The following is a 22,084-nucleotide window of genomic DNA, read 5'->3' on the forward strand; positions in this document are numbered from 1 at the left end:
TCTTGGCTTTACATAAGCAAAGAAAAATATACACAAGTGATTCACGTTAATAATAATAATGGTGAATGCTCAACCATCACTCGTCATAATCAGGTCAAGGTGAAGGGAGATGCACGAGCTAATGAGAGCACCAGAATGGTTTCTACCTGCCCAGCTGATTGATAGATTGATAAAGATTAGGCCACCCAAGATGTGGCACGGGCATGAATAGCCTGTAACTGCTCGGCCCGATTGATTGATTGATTGATAAAGATTAAGCCACCCAAGAGGTGGCACGGGCATGCTGCTAAGCCTGTTATTGTTTAAGATTCAGCTTCTAGGAACAAAAAGTTTCAAGTAGCACGGGCTATGGTGAGCCCGTAGTGAACTTACCTGGCACAGGAGCGGGGCTGTAACTGAGGTCTGCTCAGCCGATTGATTGATGAAGATTAAGCCACCCAAAAGGTGGCACGGGCATGAATAGCCCGTAAGTGTTTTTTATTTTTATTTTTACATGCAAGCATGCAAGGTAAAGACAATAAATACAATAAAATATCACAGAAAACAAAACAAACAAAATAAGAAGCCAACGGCCAGAAGGACCGACAGCATAGGGCAACAATTAGCAAAAATGGAAGAACGCCTGAGAAACACAGCATACATCAAGACAAAATATAAAACAATAACAATAACAAACAAGTAAATAATGTAAGCAAATAAATAAAACTTAGGAACAATATAAAACAAAACAAACAAGCACCGGCCGGGAGGACCGACAACAAAACACATCATAATGTATAAAATGAAACATAACACAAGACAATGCACACACAAACAAACCATAAATATAAACAAAAGGAAAAATAAAAATAAAATACAATACAAGATGGTAATACATGAAGAGAATACACAGGGGAAAGTGACAACACAAATTCAAATACATAAAGAAGAACACACTCAGTAAAACACCGGCCCCTCCACAAACAAAGGGAGAGGCACGGGCACTGAAGACAGTAGGGCAAACAAAGCGCCAGAGGGGCTCACAATACTACAAATAGAAAAAAAAACAGGGAATCAGCGGACATACTTGCCCGGGAACAAGACTCGTGGGAACCGCACATTGAACGCCTCCCAACTTAACCACCCCCAAGGGTCTCGTTCACCCACCAGGGACGCCATGTCATCCGGAACCCTAGCAACAAACACCCGCAAGCAGGGGACCCAAATGGTATCACTTATGATGCGAGTAACTGCCACAATCCCCCACATCATGGGAACACCCCCACCATGAAATTCCCCTGGCTCGTCATTCAGCAGTAACTCAGCAATTGGCGACCAGTGACCCGGCGGCATCACCGACGCCGGCAACATGTTCCCCAGGTCCCCAACACGGACCCTCACAGGAGGGGGCCAGACATAAGACACCACCACCGGGGCACCAGCGGCCACGGGCACACCACCAGATGACTGCAGGGAACCAGGGCGGTGCGCATCCTTCCGTAATGTCACAACCAGGCCACGCCCAGCACCAGCAACCACACCATCCCTGGGAGCGGAAGCCACCACCTCCCACTGCGGAGAGTCCCCAGGCGGAGAAGGAACAGAAGGCACCCCCGAGACCCGGGCACCAGCATCAGCAGGCACATGAACCTCTGCCACCACCAACCGTGGAGACAGCGACACATCCGGTTCATCACTGTCAACTCCCAAGGACCCACAGTCACCGAATTCCCCAACATCGGCCTAGGCAGACGACGAACACCTGGAACGCTTGGACTCTGGCCGGAGATCGTCAGAGCCAGAAGCGAACCCAGAAACACGGGTCCCACCAGCCGGACAAACCGACGCCCGACGCAGAACGGCAGCAGCCTCCACCACAGGGGGAACCGGCCCACACACAACAGGAGGCTCCGCAGCCACCCCAGCACCCAGCACATCCGGGACCCGAGACGCGAACACAGGGCCAGGCGCAGCAGTTGAAGACGAGGGAGAAGGCGGTGGCGCGTCACAGCGATCACCAGGAAGGCCTTCAGGAGCAGCGGAGACAGCGACAGGAGCACGTAGACCATCCGACGGCACTGCAAGACCCGGAGGAGAGTCTGCAACAACCTGAGGAACGTTCGGCGATGTATGGGGAGCCGCATCTGCTAACTGAACGCTCACCTCCTCATCCCCGGAGACCTCCTCCAGAGGGAGTGGTTGGAAATCCTCTTCCCGGAACAAGTTGACCAGAGCAACTGGTTCCACAGTACATCCGGCAGCCTGATGCCCCAACATGCCACACCGGAAACAAGTACGGGGTTGCCGGGCATAATACACCCGCACGTAGTACCCTAAAAGTCGGACAGAGGATGGAATGTCCGACCTCAGGCGCATCCCGAGGGTACAAATGTTCGTCTTCACTCCCGCATATTTTCCAGAAGATAGCTTGTGCATCCTCACACTGACGACGGAGCCAAATCTCTGGAAGAAACGCCGAAGAAGGGACTCAGGGAATTCCATGGGGGCCCCATGGACGCTCACATTACGTAACGGCACCACTCCGATCAGAAATGGCCACAGAACCAGTGCCATCCAACAACTTCAAGGTACTGCCCTCGTACCGCCGGAGAAAGTCACGGTACACCTCCTCACCCACAAACTTGATGATCACCCGGCGAGCAGTCACCAGCTCAACCCCGTAGATCTCCACCACCGGGACATGTAGCACGTCACACATGACCTGCTCTACGAGAGGATACCCTGCACGGCAGGTAAACTCCAACCCCACGGAGTTTACCCTCACGACAGCGGGAAGATGGCCGCTCATCGCAAAAGCGCCACGTCAACACCTGTCAGGGCCAGCAGGGACACCAACACCCCCTTCCGGTGAAAACAGCAACCGCCCCAAACTGCCGGAGCGGTCAGACGACACGTCCTCACCCTACGGCAGATCAGGTTGGACTCGTAGCCCATAAGTGGTGGCCCTTTTGAGCCATCACCAGTATCAATAGATGATACTGGAGATCTGTGGAGGTGCGACTGCACCCTGCGTGACGGGAGATGTCTCCCATCCTGCTCAGCCCTCCTGCCTGGGCTTATATACAGGGTGATGATGTCAGACTGGTGGAGTGGCAAGGTCTAATACAAGGTGCCGGCAGAGTAACGATCGTTAACGAGTATTGATTAAGAGCCGGTGAGCCGCAGGTGGGCGGCTCTCGTGGAAGGTCGGGCGGTGGGGGGGAGGTAGAGGAGAGACTGGGCAACATGTTTTGGAACAAATTTGTGGCAATTCTTGATGTTGAAGGGAGCATGCTGATGACCAGACCACACACTAGAAGGTGAAGGGACGACGACGTTTCGGTCCGTCCTGGACCATTCTCAAGTCGATTCGACTTGAGAATGGTCCAGGACGGACCGAAACGTCGTCGTCCCTTCACCTTCTAGTGTGTGGTCTGGTCAACATGCTTTAGCCACGTTATTGTGACTCATCGCGAGCATGCTGATATTGAAGACTAAAGGTGGGGACAGAATCCACTGCTATGCAGGGGATAACTGTAACAATATATATATAACGTTTATATTCGTCGAGCCCTTACCCACTACTCTGAAAGGAGCAATGTGAATAGGGACCTTTGAAAGAATTACTCAAGTGTTGGTGAACAATGGATATAGCAACACAAAAATAAACACTACTATAAGACGTATCAGATACTGTACTTGGACCGATGGTACAATCCTGAATCTAGAACAGAAACCACAACACCTCCAATAAAATTATATTACAAATCAATCATGCACAGTGAACATAAAAAAATAAAAGAATAATGAGAGACATAATCCGTAAAGAAGTAAAAAGCATAACTCCTAGCCAAAACATAGACCTAATTATACATTATAAAACAAAGAAGACTACCGACCTGCTTATTAAAAGCAGTCCGAAGCCGATGGACAACTCTTTACAGCAGTCAAACGTAATATTATGTACACTTTCCCCCACGAAGGATGTAGACTTCAGGGGGCATATCATTCTAAATCGTTATAAATTAAAAGTTGTTCAATTTGCTTATAAATTTTTTTATGAAATGGTTATAGAAAGGGCTGCAACTGGTCCAAGTTTCACTATCACACCCTAAACAGAAAAGGAGAAAAAAATACACAACCTATTATGCAACGAATGTTCAACATTCTCAAATAATCTCAGGGAACACATGTGTCAACTAAAATGTCTACTATGTGCTGTAGAAGCACAAACTCTTGTAATAATTCTAATATGTATGTGCAATATATTTATATTTAATTTTTTTTTTTTTTCCTTTTTTTTTTTTCCTTTTTTTTGGCCAATATTGTTTTCTCGTTTGTTATCAAGGGATTTGCATGAAACTTGCGCACCTTGCTCAATGGATGCCTATCTGCAAGGGTGCCAATTATGAACGAAATCTGTAGAAGTCAAGCTCAGCTACAGGTGGCCGAACTTGGATCTTTATTTTACTCTGGAAAGTAATTTACACCTTCAAATTACTTCAGAGCTTTCATTTATTAATCAATTTACATGCAAATTACACCTTATATGTAGCGTTTGTGCTTCTACAGAATCTAGTAGACATTTTAGTCCAAAGTCTATTTGTTGATTTTATAAAAATTTATAAATATCATATATTGCATATTCTTTTAGAAGGGTAACTTTGAAAAATTATATTATTGCACTAAACACTTTTTTGATAAAACTGATCACTAGAATCCTTTATTATGTGCTTAATTTAATATCTGAGTGTTATAGAAATGATTTTAGTTGACACATGTGTTCCCTGAAACTATTTGAATATTCGTTGCATAATTCGTTGTTTATTTTTTTTCTCCTTTTCTGTTTAGGGTGTGATGATGAAACTTGGACCAGCTGCAGCCCTTTCTATAACCATTCCATAAAAAAATTTATAAGCAAATTGAACCACTTTTAATTTTACATTGATATGCCCCCTTCAGTCTAAGTACATAGGTACTTAGATTGGTACTTGGATTGCTTGCCTCATCGACCAAGCTGACGAGACACTTAACCTGTCATCTTCAATAAGGTACCCCCAAAAATCACATGAGACTAGTCAATGACATCACCCTAACAAGAGAGATGTTGAATAAAAACACTTGTATGACAAAACACTTGACAAAACCCAAGATATAAGAAGATTACAAATTCTCGAAGCAATCTATATAAAAATAGAACAACCCACCATCAATACCCAAGTTACTGAACTATTCACTCTATCCACCATGAGAGTAAGAACAAGACCAAAACGCAAAGATGCCAACATAGAAGACACTTCTCAACACGTCACATCCATTACTCCTGATTAATCTTTGTATGTGCTCTGTACCCTCTTTTTCGCCTTATTCTTCACATTTTTACGCCTTGCTCTTTACTCCTTTATGCCTTATTCTTCACCAATTGGTATTTGTCTGCGCCTGACCTCTCTATGGTATAAATCCAATATACCCTGTACATTCCCATGCTGCCTCATCGACAAAGAGGTCAAAGGCAACCTGCTCTGCTGGACCAAAAACTGTCTCATAAACAGAGAAGCAAGAGTAAAACTTCATGGCACAGTCTCTGAATACAAAAGACATGAAAATGGTACACCGCAAGGAGGTATTCTCAACCCCCTTTTCTTCAACTGTTTAATGGAAAAAATAATGAGGTTGAAACTCCCACATCACTGCAGGCTGCTAAACTTCGCAGACGACTTTGTCATCATCATAAAAGGAAGGGATGCGGCGCGCCTTGCACCCAAATGCTTAGACTGCATTGTGAAGAGGCAAAGGAGATTGGCATCAAATTCAACCCCTCAAAGACAAAAGCCATGCCCATAAAAATAGCGAAGCCCAACATCCAATTCACAGTACAGGGTCAACCAATTGAATGGGTGGACACTTATCAGTATCTAGAAATAATCCTGGACACACATAAATTTTAATGCCGAGGTCACAGAGAAAGAACTGCGGCCCGGACTGCAATCTTCAGGTAGCTAACTTCCGTCTCTGGAGGACCCAATTTGTAAGTCCTTTGCACATAGTAAGTACAGGCAATCAGATCAGTGATTTTTTTTGGCATGGATATTCCTGCGCGGGCAGATCAGTGATCGACTATGCCGCACCTGCACTCACAAGCCTATCACAACAACAGTGGAAAAAGCTTGAAGTTGCAAAAAACAATGCTATGAGAGTTGCCCTGGGAGCTCCGATGTGGACCAGGCTTGAAACTCTAAGACTGGAAACGGGTTTGCCCTCTCTTCAAGAATGAATATCTCAAAGAACAGCAACGATTATCAGTAAGATCATTATTTCCCCTGATCTAGTCCCAGTACGCCAGGCCTTGGTGGTTGGACTTGGTCAAAACGGAAACTCTTGGGCTGCCAGAGCGGGAAATGTCCTAAACAGACTACAATTAAAAGGCATGGTTCTTGATAGAGGGGGTGATCAACCACACCCAAACTACACTTGTTCCCCACCGTCGGAGGAGCCTACCTTTAAAATAGTAATAGATAGTCTCCTGATGAAAAAGGCTGTTTATGATACAACAATCCTAAAGCGCATAATAAAAAGCCAATGTGCAACATTGCAGTAGCAGGAGCCACCCACATCTTCACAGACGGGTCAATGGACACACAATGTGAGAGTGCTGGTGCTGATCTTTGCACGGACAGTAAACAGGCATATTGGAGACTGGGAGGACTAGTATCATTAACCCAAACTGAGGGTTAATGATACTAGTCACAACAGGCATTCGCATATGTGACTGCACAAAACACTCAAAATGCAATCATACACACAGACTCAAATGCTGCACTTCAAATATTAGGAAAAAAGCAGTGGAAAGACAACGTGGAAATAATTACCACCATTTTGTATCTTGGAGCAGTCGCTAAAGGCAAAAGAATCAACATAACCCTAAACTGGATCCCATCCCATGTTGTAATACCATTAAATGAGAAAACTCATGAAATTGCTAAATTAGCAACTCGTTATTCAGTGATTCATAAATTAATCCAACCCAGCCTAGAGTACATAAAAAACATCATCACCAAAAAAACTCTCACACCTCAACAAAGCCGACCTGCACCAGAGAGTAGCTGAAGATTCGCCCTCTGCAATATGGTAACTTCTGGCAACCAAATTAGAAAGGTTAAATATCCAAAAAAGGAATCCACAGCGAAATAGCAGTTAGGTTATATAGACTACGTCTAGGTTACAGATGCAACTGGGAGATTGGTGAACCCCGACAGAGAGAAAGCATCTTCTGCCAAACATTCACAGAAAAGCCACTACTTCAGTTCACTACCAACGACCTTAGAAGAGCTTTAAGAGTCCCTGACTCTTGCAGTAACCACCCTGAAGCCATCAACACTGCCACTCTTTTGGTTAAAAAAAGGTGTCCAGCAGCTGGACACCCTCATAAATACTATTAATTAAGCAGTATCCTCCCCCGCGATAGCAGCCTGACGATTAAATGCGACCTCAGCACACTATAGATTTATTGAACAAAAATTTACCACTTATGGGCTATTCATGCTCATGTCACCTCTTGAGTGGCTTAATCTTCATCAATCAAGCAATCTACATTCCCTACAGTCTACATTACATCACTTGAAAATGAACCATGTTGGTTCGAAACGTTGTGTAAATTTATAATAAGTGTAATACATTCTACAGTTATTTATTTATTTTTCTTCACTTCGAACGAAGATGACTTTTGGAGAAATTGTCTTCCAATTAAACCATGATGAAAGAGCACTAGTCAAAGGGATAGAACGAATTTTGATTGTGAGAGATTTCCAGATGAGGTATTGGAATAGAGTTTTTTTGTGCCAGAGATAGGTGGAACAGGTTAAGGGTTTGCTATCTGGGAGCAGGGATTGGTGACATTGTTAGCAACATGATTGATGTTATAGCTGAAAATGGGAACAAACCCATTATTTGTATCAGTGCCGGTGGAAATGATGTTGGATGAGTTAGGAGTGAGGAACTGATACAGAGGTTTAAGACAACCAATAGAATTAGTTAGGAGCAAGGGAGGAATCTCGATCATATGTGGCATTCTTCCAAGAAAGGGAGTTGTAAATTAATGGTTGTCAAGGGCACTTGGTGTCAATTGCCGATTGGACAAATATTACAAATCATGTGCAATATCATTCATAGATAACTGGGAACACTTCTATGGAAAAAATTACATGTATGCTCGGGATGGGATGCATCTTTCTAGGGTTGGGTTTTTACTGTTGCGAACTCTTTCGAACCAGTGGAGGGAGGGTTTTGTTTGGGTTTAAACTGTTAGTGGATAGTGGTATGGGAATTGATATGGAGAACGGAGATAATAAAAGTACGTGTTTGTTGGAGAAACAAATTAGTAAAATGATCAGGGAAGGAGTGGAGCCTCAAAATAACAATACACTTAGGGCATATTACACTAACAGTAGGAGTCAAAGAACCAAAATTAACGATTTAAATGCTCTTGTCTGCACAGAAAAGAATAGATATTATTGCACTTACCGAAACATGGATGAGTGTAGAAAATTGAGAACTATTAGTTAAATATCAAATATATGTATTTAAACTATTTCACACAGATTGACATATTAGACGAGGAGGGGGAAGTAGCTATATATGTTAGGGAAAATTTGAAATGTAGTCTCAAAGTGGGAACCAAAACTGAGCCACATACAGAAACTATTTGACTGGAATTAAACGAAAAAGCAAATAATCTTACAATAGGAGTTATTTACAGGCCACCAAACTTAGACAGGGTGTAAGCAAAGCATCTCTGGGATGAAATATCTAGAGCATCTAGGTCTAGCAGTATTTGTGTCATAGGTGACTTTAATTTTAGTGGAATAAACTGGTTTAACAGAACTGGGAATAATGAAGCAGAAGATTTTCTAGAATTAATTGACGGTTGCCTTCTTATGCAACACATTAATTTAAAGAACCAACACGGGAAAATGATATTTTAGACTTAGTATTAACTAACAGGGAAACACAAATTAATGAATTCGAAATAGGAAGTTAGCTGGGGAACAGTGATCACAAAGAAATCAGATTTAGTATAGAATGGGATAGATTTGTAGGGGAAAATTCTGTTAAATGATCAGATTTTTGAAAAGCTGATTTTAATAGCCTAAGAATTTTTTTTTTATTGAAATAGATTGGAAAGTCTTAAGCATGGGTGGTGGATCGGTTTTGTAGCGAGACGTGAGCCCAGCGATGGGTGATGTAGAAAGGGATTTCGATGTGGATTCAAAAAATAGCTTATTTAAACATATTCTAAGCAAAGCACAGGAACGCAGTATACCATACAAATTGAATAGATCGAATACTAATGAGCCAAATGGTTAACAAAGGATCTGAAGAACCTTACAGGTAGAAAGAGAGCATGCTATCAAAGGATTATGAATGGGGAAGTCAGTTTAGAAGAGGAATTCGTACAACTGGTTAGAAATGTTAAAAAAGAGATAAGGAGGGCAAAAAGAAACTATGAAGTTCGCATAGTAGGGCAAGCAAAGACAAATGCTTCCTTCACACACACATGGGGAATGTTTGTGTGAAAAGTGAAGGGGGAGTGTGTGTGTGAAAAGTGATGGGGAGTGTGTGTGTGTGTGAAAAGTGAAGGGGGAGTGTGTGTGTGAAAAGTGAAGGGGGAGTGTGTGTGTGTGAAAAATGAAGGGGGAGTGTGTGTGTGAAAAGTGATGGGGAGTGTGTGTGTGTGTGAAAAGTGAAGGGGGAGTGTGTGTGTGAAAAGTGAAGGGGAAGTGTGTGTGTGTGAAAAATGAAGGGGGAGTGTGTGTGTGAAAAGTGATGGGGAGTGTGTGTGTGAAAAGTGATGGGGAGTGTGTGTGTGAAGAGTCATGGGATGTGTGTGAAGAGCCATGAGCCCTCATGGTTCCTACTGATTATCTCACTGTTATAACCGTTATAACCCATTATTACCATGACAATAGGAGACTGTTCCACCTGTTATGACCTGGATAAAGCTCTGATGATAGCGACACCCTGGATAAAGCTCTGATGATACAGACACCCTGGATAAAGCTCTGGTGATACAGACACCCTGGATAAAGCTCTGGTGATACAGACACCCTGGATAAAGCTCTGGTGATACAGACACCCTGGATAAAGCTCTGGTGATACAGACACCCTGGATAAAGCTCTGGTGATACAGACACCCTGGATAAAGCTCTGGTGATACAGACACCCTGGATAAAGCTCTGGTGATACAGACACCCTGGATAAAGCTCTGGTGATACATGTGGGAAAAACCTGCTGGGATTGATATAAGAGGAGACTACCAGGGACTTGTACTGAACTTAATTAAAAATTTACTGTCTGCAAATTAATTCAACTAAAATCTCTAGCTAGGGTTGTAAATCCTAACTCCTCTTTTCCTAATGACAGATTGTGGGCTGTAAGGGACAGGTGGGGTGAATGAATTAGTTGATAGAAGTTCCAGTCCACCTGTAGACAGGGATCTCACATCAGCTTGTATTTTATACAAGGATAAGATTTAATAAATTCAGTTGTATGACTGAACACTGGCTCTGTTTAAATCAGGGATTTAAACATACATAGTCTAACCTAGCACCATAACTATTAACAGCCAATATGTACTTATACTATAAACAACAAATTAAATTGTAAAAGTATAATAAATGACCTTAAATGTAGTCTAAATACTGTTAACTAAGTACTAGACTAGAAATTATATTCAATTAAATGAACTTAAATGATAACTTAAAAAATAACTAAGCAAGCAATTGCCGGCGATGAGTCACAATAACGTGGCTGAAGTATGTTGACCAGACCACACACTAGAAATTGAAGGGACGACGACGTTTCGGTCCGTCCTGGACCATTCTCAAGTCGATTGTGATGAGGAGGTAGGGACAGGCAATAAATAGGCAAGAGAGAGCTGAGGAGGAAAGTCAGGTGTAGGGGATAGTAGTAATGAGAACTGCAGCAGGCCTATTGGCCCATGCGAGGCAGCTCCTATTATAACCACCGAAGGAGATAGTAATAGGAAAAAAAAAAAAAAAAAAAGAAGAAGAGGATAGCAAGGGAGCGTAGGAGAAGACAATGAACAGAAAAAGGGAGAAGAGAGAAAGAAAAGGAAAGAGAAAGAAAGAAATGGAAGGGGGAAAGCTTATGTTAAGTCACGTTTGTTAGAAAGATTAGAGCATTTGAGTATATACTGTGAAAGGGAAGAGTCCACAGCAACAAAGCCAGGACTCAAGTTCATGTTGGGTACATTGTTTATAAGAGCCGATTCTACAAGACGGCGTCTGTGTAGAGTAGAGGCAGGAAAGATTATTTTGCAGGAAGACCAATCAATGGGATGATTAGAATCCCTCACATGGCAGAAGAGAGCATTGTTAGTGTCTGCAGACTTAACACTTCTCTTGTGTTCTTTAAGTCTGTCATTCAGTGTACGGCCAGTTTCGCCAAAGTATTGGAGAGGACAAGATGAACAGGAAATAGAGTAGACACCAGCAGCATTAGAAGCAGGAGGAGCAGTGTGAACTAGATTGCTACGAAGTGTGTTAGTTTGTCGAAAGGCGAGTTTAATGTCAAGAGGACGAAAGGTATTGGTAAAAGTTTTGAGTTCAGATATGAAGGGAAGGCATAGTACAGTGCTACTAGTGTTGGAAGCAGGTTTAGGATGAAAGAAATTTCGTTTAGCTTGAGAGTGGGCACAGTTGATGAAATGCAAAGGATAACCAAGGCGAGAGAATGATTTGTAGATAAAGGCAATTTCAGAATCAAGAAACTGAGGGTCGCTGATGCGTAGAGCGCGGAGGAAGAGAGAGACGAGGACACTTTTCTTAACAGAAGGAGGATGGTAGGAAAAGAAGTGAATGTACATGCCACTATGCATGGGTTTACGGTAGACAGAGAAAGAGAACCCAGACACAGAGCTGTGAACATGAACATCAAGAAAAGGAAGGAGGGAATTAGATTCCCACTCAACTTTGAAATGGATAGAAGGAGCCAGATTGTTAAGAGAGGCGAGGAAAGGCTGGAAAAGATTAAGGTCATGAGGCCATAAAGCAAAAATGTCATCAACATATCGAAGCCAGAGAGAGGGACGAGTATCAATAGAAGGAAGAAGAACAGTTTCGAAGTATTCCATGTAGAAATTAGCAAGAACAGGGGAGAGAGGGGAACCCATAGCGACGCCGAAAGTTTGAGTGTAATATTTACCGTTGAAAGAGAAAGAGTTAGATTCAACACAGAGTCTAATGAGATCGAGGAAAACGTCAGTGGGAAGTGGGAGAGGAAGGAGGCCCTCTGACGCCTTCTGTCTGAGGAAAGAGAGAACGTCATCGAGCGGAACATTAGTGAACAGAGAGTCGACATCAAGACTAAGCATCTTACAAGAGGGTTGCAGGCGCAGTCTTTCTATGAAGTCCTGAGAGTGACGAAGGTGGGCAGGGGAAAGTGCCAAGGTAAGGTGTCAGGGTTTTAGCGAGCCAGGAGGCAAGAGGATAGCTGACAGAGCCCCGTGAAGAAATGATAGGACGAAGAGGAACACCAGGTTTATGAGTCTTAGGAAGACCATAGAAATAAGGAAGAGAAGGGCAGATGACACGGAAACGTTTAATGAGATCAAAGTCAGGAGGGCAAAGACTAGAGAGCTGTCTTAGTTTGCGGTTAAAGGAAGTTTTGAGGCGATCCAAAGGGTTAGAAGTCAGAGGAGCATAAGTGCGAGAGTCAGAGAGCAAGACATCTGCTTTTCGGAGGTAGTTCTCACGGTCAAGGACAACCACCGAATTGCTTTTGTCGGAATGAAGGATAAGAATAGAGTTGTTAGATTTCAGGGAGGCAAGGGCAAGCTGGAAGCAACGAGGAAGGTGGTTATTTTTAGAAAACAAGCTGTCAAGAACGGGGAAGTTCTTGACAGCTAATCAATAAGCAAGCAATTGATAACTTAATTTATATATTCAAGTATATATGCAATGTATTTATTCAATTTATGATACAGTTAGCTTGACTGAATCTCTTCCAACACTATGGACACTTATGAGGTTCTTTACGTATTGCGGCTGAATTCTTTTCTGACACAATGGACACTCACGAGTCTAGTGCTGGATAAGATTCACAGCTACACTACAATTTTAATAAACGTACTGAAAAATGAGGCGTTGCCTCGCTTTTTAACCAACAGACAGATTTATAGGGTATCAAAGTCACACAAGCATACAATTGGCCAATCATATACCAAATAACCTTCAATATACTTCTCTGCCAGTCGGGGTGCCTTGTCTGACAAGGTGCCAGACCGATTAACTCTCTCTTGTTGAGTTTGGGCACGATTTTGTCACAGCGTTGCTGTATGATGATCTGGTAGCGTTGCTACGTGATTGTCCCTGCAGTTGCAGAAGATTGATAGTTGATAAAGATTAGGAATGAAGGTGGTGGAAACCGTGTCACTGATCTCCACTATACACTCTTATTTTATATAAATGTTCTAGGATTTTCCTTGTAGATATTGTCCAGGTACTCCCCCAGTTCTAGAGAGTGTTCACTGGTGATAAAGATATTAGATAAGGTATCCTTGAGCTGGTAATGTTCGCTAAGGATCCGTCACTTGTTCACTCAGTTGTAAACAAACAGGAAGTGCCTTGGGCTCTGTCTAGGTGGGCGCTTCACTTCCCCCCATCGCCCTGCCATGCTCTCTGTGCACGGTAGCCTTCTATGAATATTGATTGATTATTTTTACAGTCTAGACTTATGATTGAGATAAGATGTGATTATAATATAATTAGATATAGGATATAAAGATTATTAGTAGTACTTGATAGCACCACTGATTCTTATTAAGAATTCGATTTTTAATCTCTACTGGAAGCGATCAATGTTCCAATAGTTTTTTAATTTACAAATCCTTCTAGTTTAGTTTAGTTTAGTTCATTTATTATGCACCCCATACACATCTTGTGGGCAGTAGTGGAAAGGGTTACAGAGGCACATAATGGGCTCAGGGACTGAACCCCACAATTCATTTAGCTAAGCAAGTTACAATCTTGATGAGCTAGTTACAAAATTCAATATAAGTCATCACATCAACAATGGGTTCGAGATCGACCTCAAGTACAGGTTCTAAATTAAGCAACTGACATATGTGGAGAGCTAGTGTCAAAATTTATATGTTTGTCCTGCATACCGCCCCCCATTCAGTGGGCAGCGGTGGATAGGTTACAATCACTTAGTTACTACCTACAGTTAGCAAACTGGGGATATTTGGCTAAAATTTCTGGTAGCAGATCATTTTGAATGAAATATTGACACATCGCTGGAACATTGGTTATAGAATTGTCTCTAAATTCACGTATCTTTTCGCACTCCATCACATAGTGACGGAGGGTGTGCGAATAATTTTGTTGACACAGTTTACATTTGGTCAGGTCTACATCAGCAGATAATGAGAATTCCCAGAGATACTTGTAACCGAGTCTAAGCCGAGCAGTAGTAACATCTAGAAGTCTGCTGATTTTATTGGATGATCCATAGATGTGTGGCTCCTCTTGCATGATAGTATGATGATAGATGGAATTACTGGTGTCAATTTCACTTTGCCTCAGATCTACAAGATCTTGTTGAAGTTCTCGGTGTACTGCTGCTCTCAGATTGCTCATTGACAATCCAAGGTTACACTCAACGGCTCCTTTAAAGGCAGAATCTTTGGCTAACTTATCAGCTCTATCATGCATTCGGAGGCCAACATGAGATGGAGACCACATGAAATGGACTCTGTTACCATCCTTAATAATTTTGTTGTATTTGTGTCTAGCTTCGGACACGAGCATGTTACAGTTATGTCTTAAAGAGTTGAGAGCATTTAAGGATGATAAGGAGTCACTTACAATTAATGTATCAAGTTTTGAGACTTGTACACATTTCAGTGCAAGGATCAAGGCAAATAGTTCAGTCTGAAGGGTAGAGGCCCAGTTGTTTATACGGACTCCCCACTCAAAGTATAGGCCATCGCCCATTGTCAGGACAACTGCACTTCCAGCTGCACCCGTGGTGCGGTGTAGGGAACCATCAGTGTATATAATTTGAGAGAGAGAATGCTCTGTGGACAGATCATCAATATGGCTTAAGGCGTTGAGCTTTGCCTCAAGACGAAGCTTGGGCTGATCTCTAATTTGCTTCTTGGGTGGAAAGGGAGGGATTAAAACTGGAAAGGGTGTAACCTCCCACGGTGCAGGAAAGTGCCGTTGTTGTTTCTCTTGGTACAAATCATGAACCCCATACATTCTGAGTTGAGTTCCAGTTTTTGTTATCCATTTGGAACAATGCTGATCTTCAATAAAGAAATTCTGGAGGGCTTCTGTGCAAGGATTAGGATGAGTTAGCCTAAGCATTTTTATACCAATTTGACAGTTAATTTCAGTAACACGATCAACAACGCTCAGAATATTAAGTTCCTTTCTCATATTAAGTATCTTTGTGGTACGAGGGCACCCAAGGATTATCCTCAAGGCTTCGTTCTGCAATTTTTCAAGCCCTCCAAGCTTTCTTTCAGGCATCAAAACAAGCAGAGGTGCAGCATAATCCACTAAAGATCTGATGTATGCAAGGTACATCATTTTGACAATGCTGACATTGGCACCATAGCCTGAGTGATAACCTGCAACAGCCTTGAGAGCTCGGAGCCTCTCTTTAAACTGACGACAGAGTCTGAATACAACAGGACCATACAGTGGCACCTCAAGGCCAAGGTATTTGAATCTGTTTACATAGTCAAGCTGGGAGCCATCAGACAGTTGCATCTTGCGAACAGCTCCTCCCTGCCTGGGTGGGCGCCGATTTAGTATCTTTGTTTTCTCTGCTGAGATAATTAAACCTAGGTCCTGACATGAGTCTAATACAGAGTTAAGAGTGTTCTGCGTGTTAGCATACCCAGTGGTGTGTATCATTATATCATCAGCATACCCAGTGGTGTGTATCATTTTATCATCAGCATACCCAGTGGTGTGTATCATTATATCATCAGCATACCCAGTGGTGTGTATCATTATATCATCAGCATAGCTAATGATGTGGACGTTTGGTTTGCTCGGTATAGAGTTTAACAGCGTGTTTATTAAGAAGGATTATTAAGCTTCTGGATCCTTGAGAGATCATGCACAAAGTCACGTAGGCATCAAAAGGGCCCTGTTGCGTACGTGTTCATGGTGACATTGTCATCTAGGATCAAGCTATATAATGAATCTATAATGATTCTAATATGATTTTGATACGGTTTAGATATGATTTTGATATGATATAGAAATGATATAGAAATTATACATTTCTTAGATGATTATTAGATATGGTGGGTAAAAATTTTCCACAATACAGACACCCTGGATAAAGCTCGTCTGGTGTCTTTACTCATGTGTCAACACAGACGTGTTAAATTATCTTCTAAATTTTCCATCTTATTTGGATAATTACTAAATGATACTTGAATTATTTATTATTGTTATCCATAATGTAGAGATGTAAATACAATACTTAGATCTTTGTACACGTTTATCTTGGACTTCATTGGTCATTAAAAATTTACAGAAGTAGAGAAATATCAGGAGAAAGTACAAAGCTAACATGGCTATTTTTTTTTTTTTTTTTTTTTTTTGAGATATATACAAGAGTTGTTACATTCTTGTAGAGCCACTAGTACGCGTAGCGTTTCGGGCAGGTCCCTGGAATACGATCCCTGCCGCGAAGAATCGTTGTTACAACCAAGTACACATTTTACTGTTGAGTTAAACAGAGGCTACAGTTAAGGAATTGCGCCCAGTAAATCCTCCCCGGCCAGGATACGAACCCATGACATAGCGCTCGCGGAACGCCAGGCGAGTGTCTTACCACTACACCACGGAGACTGTAAATATAGCTTAACAAAATACACAAAGAAAAAATAAAAGTAATTATGGAAAATATATTCTGCCTGAGTCAGTAAGGTAACAGGTGTTAACAACAGAAAAATAGACAATAGCTAACTGACCAGTTGGAAAGAATATATATCAGTAACCAGGCAGCAACCTTGCAAGCTTAATTGGTAGTAATACTGGTGCACTCAATAATTATTGGCAACACTGTAGTACTAATTAATGAGATAATTAAGAAGCCAGCTTAATTATTTTAAACTTCCTTTCTTCACTACCAGCATTAAACGGATTACTCTCAAATAATAACGTATATGTCTCCAAAGTCAGACGTAGATATATAAGCACACTTAATAAGGGATCAAATTCAAAATGTTGTGGATTCTCTCTCATATTGGCCTGCAGGAACATGATAAAGTTGGCGCCAATTACTAAGACTGCAATAAATAATGTTGAACATAAGCTTCATCTATCTCATAGATGCATTAAAAATGCCATCAGACGAGCGCTCTTGGATGAATTTGAAGAAAGCAAAATACTGCACACAGGAACTAGCAGATCTACTGTTTACCACTGTGAGATGTGTTGAACAACTCATCTCTATGTAGCAAGTGACAACCTCACTAGACTAACTGTCCTCGTCACAGCTCCTACACATCTTTCGTCCCTCCAATCCTCTCCCTCTTTCCTACCATCCCACACTGTCTCTCTCCCTCTGTAACACCTCCCTAGACCCCCCCCCCCACCTCCCACACACACCTCGCAGTTTTTTCACACACTTTGCCTCATGTTTAATAGATTTATATGACCAAGCAACAAAAATTAGGCAAGAAAGAGAAGAGTAGGCAGACTGCATTTTCTTGGATTGTCTGAAAGCCCTTGACACAGTACCTCACAAAAGGCTGTTACAAAAGTTGGAGCAACAGGCATGAGTAAAAGGGAAGGTGCTCCAGTGGATAAGGGAGTATCTAAGCAACAGGAAACAGTGAGTAACTGTGAGGGGGGGAGACATCAGAGTGGCGAGATGTCACCAGCGGAGACCCACAGGAACTGAACTTGGACCCCATCCTGTTTCTAATATATGTAAACGATTTTCCAGAGGGTATAGACTCATTCCTCTCAATCTTTGTTGATGATGCAAAAATTATGAGAGGAATCAAGACAGATGAAGATAGACAGAGACTACAGGACGACCTGGACGAACTGGAGGAATGGTCTAGAAAATGGCTACTAAGGTTCAACTCAGAAAAGTGTAAAGTAATGAAATTAGGCGAAGGGAGTAGAAGACTGAACACAAGGTATTCACCTAGTTGTGCTTGCGGGGGTTGAGCTCTGCTCTATCGGCCCGCCTCTCAACTGTCAATCAATCAACTGTTACTAACTACTAACTAACTTCCCCCCCCCCCCCCAGGATGCAGCCCGTAACAGCTGTCTAACTCGCAGGTACGTATTTACTGCTAGGTAACAGGTGCATCAGGGTGAAAGAAACTCTGCCCATTTGTTTCTACCGGCCCCGGGAATCGAACCCCGGTCCACATGACTTCGTATCAAGCGTGCTGTCCACTCAGCCACCAGCCCCTGTGTAGCAGGTGGCTACACAGGGGCCTCCGGCTAGTACTAAGTAGCCCAGATAGTACCATTTGGGAGGTGAAGTCCTGCAAGAGTCTAAATAGAGAGAAAGATCTGGGGGTTGATATCACACCGAACCTGTCCCCAGAGGCCCACATCAAAAGGATATCATCAGCGGCACATGAAAGACTGGTAAACATAAGAACTGCCTTTAGAAACTTGTGTAAGGAATCGTTCAGGACCCTGTATACCACTTATGTCAGACCAATCCTTGAATATGCAACTCTAGCTTGGAGTCCATACCTAGTTAAACACAAGACAAAGTTAGAGAAGATTCAGAGGTATGCCACCAAACTTGTCCTGGAACTGAGAGGTATGAGCTACGAGGAAAGGCTAGCGGAGCTGAACCTCACGTCCCTGGAAAACAGAAGAGTAAAGGGAGACATGATAACCACCTACAAAATTCTCAGGGGATTTGACAGGGTGAACAAAGACAAACTCTTTAGCATGGGTGGAACACGAACAAAGGGACACAGATGGACACTTAGTACCCAAATGAGCCACAGAGACATTAAAAACAAATTTTTCAGTGTCTTAGTAGTTTACAAATGGAATGCACTTGGAAGTGACGTAGTGGAGGCAGACTCCATACACAGATTCAAATGTAGACACGATAGTGCCTAGTAGTGTTATGACCCCATGTAGCCTGGGTGAAACGAGTTATTCTGCCTTCTGGGCCTGATTGAGAGGTCAGAGGAAAGATGTATGTGTTAAATATATAATAAACGTCAGTGAATAATTAGCAAATATGAGTAGAGGAAGAGCATTTAAATAAGTGACATGAATTGACATGTCGATACTTTGGTGACATGGCGTGAGGCTAGCAGGCCGTCGTGACCTTATTTGAGTCACAGCAGTCGTCAGAGAGGGTTGTACTTTGTTGATCTCCTGGCAGAAGGAAGAACTCTAACTGTGTGCTCCTTCAAGAGCAGGGAATAAAACAAGCGTTTATGTGTGAAGCCTGTTGGGCCACTTAATGCACTCAAGTCAGAAGCAGAAGAGCTGTGAGACCATCATAAAGAAACTTTGTCGGATGTCTTAGAGGACGATATTTGGGAGCCGCAGCTGAGTGCCCTCGAGGTACAATTTCTGTGGTTTGTGTGGGAGAACTGCAACGTTTGTGTGGGAGAACTGCAACGTTTGTGTGGGAGAACTGCAACGTTTGTGTGGGAGAACTGCAACGTTTGTGTGGGAGAACTGCAACGTTTGTGTGGGAGAACTGCAACGTTTGTGCGGGAGAACTGCAACGTTTGTGTGGGAGAACTGCAACGTTTGTGTGGGAGAACTGTAACGTTTGTGTGGGAGAACTGCAACGTTTGTGCGGGAGAACTGTAACGTTTGTGCGGGAGAACTGCAACGTTTGTGTGGGAGAACTGCAACGTTTGTGTGGGAGAACTGCAACGTTTGTGCGGGAGAACTGCAACGTTTGTGTGGGAGAACTGCAACGTTTGTGTGGGAGAACTGCAACGTTTGTGTGGGAGAACTGCAACGTTTGTGTGGGAGAACTGCAACGTTTGTGTGGGAGAACTGCAACGTTTGTGTGGGAGAACTGTAACGTTTGTGTGGGAGAACTGCAACGTTTGTGCGGGAGAAGTTAGTGAGAGAACTTCGTATCAGAGGAGGAATATGAGCTGAACAGCAAGATGGTGCAGGACTTCAAGTTGAAGAGTGGAACTCCTGAAACACTGTGAATCTTAGAGTAGTGAAGGGAGCTACACCTCGTTTGTGTGAAGCGTTTGGAGAGAGCTTCACTGACATTGAAGGAGGACTTCATGTGCAGCTGATTGGAGGAACTGCAGGAGTACCTTACACGATGTTTTGAGGACCCAGATGATGATTGTAGTAGGGGACCTCGAGTAATGGAACAGAGGAAACATGGACCTTGACGTTTAAGGGAGTGCTTGATTGCGTTTTGGCATGAAAGGCGCAGTGCAAGCTTAGAGTTTGATTTTTTGTAGAGTAGGAAATATGTGAAAATATTTATTGTGCCATGTATTGTAGCCTAAAGCAGTGAAAGGGGCAGAAGGCTGTAGACTGAAGTTTAAGCAGCAGCCTGATACAGTTATAGGTTGGAGACATAAGGCGATATTGGAGTGTTATCAGTTGGTAGCAGCCTAAGAGGTCGTATTGTTTTATAACTTTTTCTGTATGTATATTGTGTATGTTTAATTGTATAAAATGTTATATTTGTTAGCTGACTTTTGCTCTCGTCCTGGTGAGGCTTCCTGGCTAGAGAGAGAGAGAGAGAAAGACACGGCTATAACTTGGATAATAGTGGACTATAACTAACTAAGGGGGATTGAGAGATCATCCCACAGTAAGGAGAGTGCAGGGAGTCACAGCGGCTCGAGAGTGGGTGTGTGTACTCATGACAACTAGGCAGTGTGAACCGTTCCCTTCAATAAAGGTGACGCTGTACCCCTCTCCCAGAACCAGACGTTTACCAAGGTGATCTCCCAAATAATTGCAAGCACTCCAGTGTCCATTGCTGGTTGATCGACGGTAGCAGGAGTGTGGCTGCCGAGGTCGGTTGTTTGTTCTGTCAGGGAGTGGTTGGAGTCTCTGTTCGATGGTAAGCTAGTATCAGGTTGGTTCTAATAGCAAAGTTTATGGTATATAAAGAAACCCCCCAACCCCAACCCCCTCCTGATAGTAGACTCAAGAATCTGTACACCAGTTGATTGACGGTTGAGAGGCGGGACCAAAGAGACTAAGTTCAACGCCCGCAAGCACAACTAGGTGAGTACAACTTGGCTACAGGTACGTCTGGCAGTCTGTACAGGGATCTAGATGAAGTAAAGTTATGTATTAACAAAAGACCTACCATCAATGTATCATAATTAATTCTAATGAAAGAAATGTCTGTAACTAACTGACATGATAATTATATGGTGTGTATTTGTAGATGTAATTGTTAATGTAAAAATCTCCACTGAGATTTGATTTAGACCTTTTATGCCTTGTGTAATTCTTTTGTGCGCTACCGCACACAGGATGAGTATAGGGTGAGCAATAAACTAACCGGTTGGGAAATTAGAGTCAATTTATTAGGGCTTTAAGGATTTTACAAGGAATATAACAAGGACAGAAGCATTTATGCAAATTATTATGTGTAAGGCAGGAAGGTTATTACAAAGGACAGAAGACATATAGGACATGTGTTCTGGTCTTCTAGTTAGAGAAGACAAAGGCCTTTAACCTGTAACACTTGTATGAGATTTACACGCTGTAGATACATCTGTATGACTAAAGTTTCCCGTGCAGGTGAACTGGGCGGCTACACCGGCGTCTTCCTCGGCTGCTCCTTCATCACCTTGATCGAGATGTTCGTCTTCGGTGTGCTCTTCTGCACGGTCATCGTCAGCAACATCAGAGCCAGACTCTGGGGCAGTGTAGATCCATCTCCATCAATGTTCCCTTAATAAATGGAATCACTTCTTCCAGACCAGTATGGTTACACAGGGAGACGATAGCAACACTTCCAGACATGTATGGATGCACCAGAAGACACCAGCAACACTTCCAGAGTGTACGGATACGCCAGAAGAAGCCAGCAAGACCTCCAGACTGTGCGGATA

At 42.8% G+C, this 22,084-nt stretch overlaps 1 protein-coding gene across 1 annotated transcript in view; it reads left to right on the forward strand.

Annotated features, from left to right (window-relative positions):
- The window catches only part of LOC123768307 (uncharacterized), a 131,607-nt gene extending 109,679 nt beyond the window's left edge, over positions 1-21,928 (forward strand). Inside the window, exon 7 of the mRNA XM_069307198.1 lies at positions 21,771-21,928. Within this exon, the coding sequence (XP_069163299.1) occupies positions 21,771-21,928 (158 nt within the window). The remainder of the gene's footprint in view (positions 1-21,770) is intronic.
- Positions 21,929-22,084: the final 156 nt, after the last annotated feature.

The sequence above is a fragment of the Procambarus clarkii genome, chromosome 59 (assembly GCF_040958095.1).
Source record: "Procambarus clarkii isolate CNS0578487 chromosome 59, FALCON_Pclarkii_2.0, whole genome shotgun sequence".
NCBI classification, from domain to species: domain Eukaryota; kingdom Metazoa; phylum Arthropoda; class Malacostraca; order Decapoda; family Cambaridae; genus Procambarus; species Procambarus clarkii.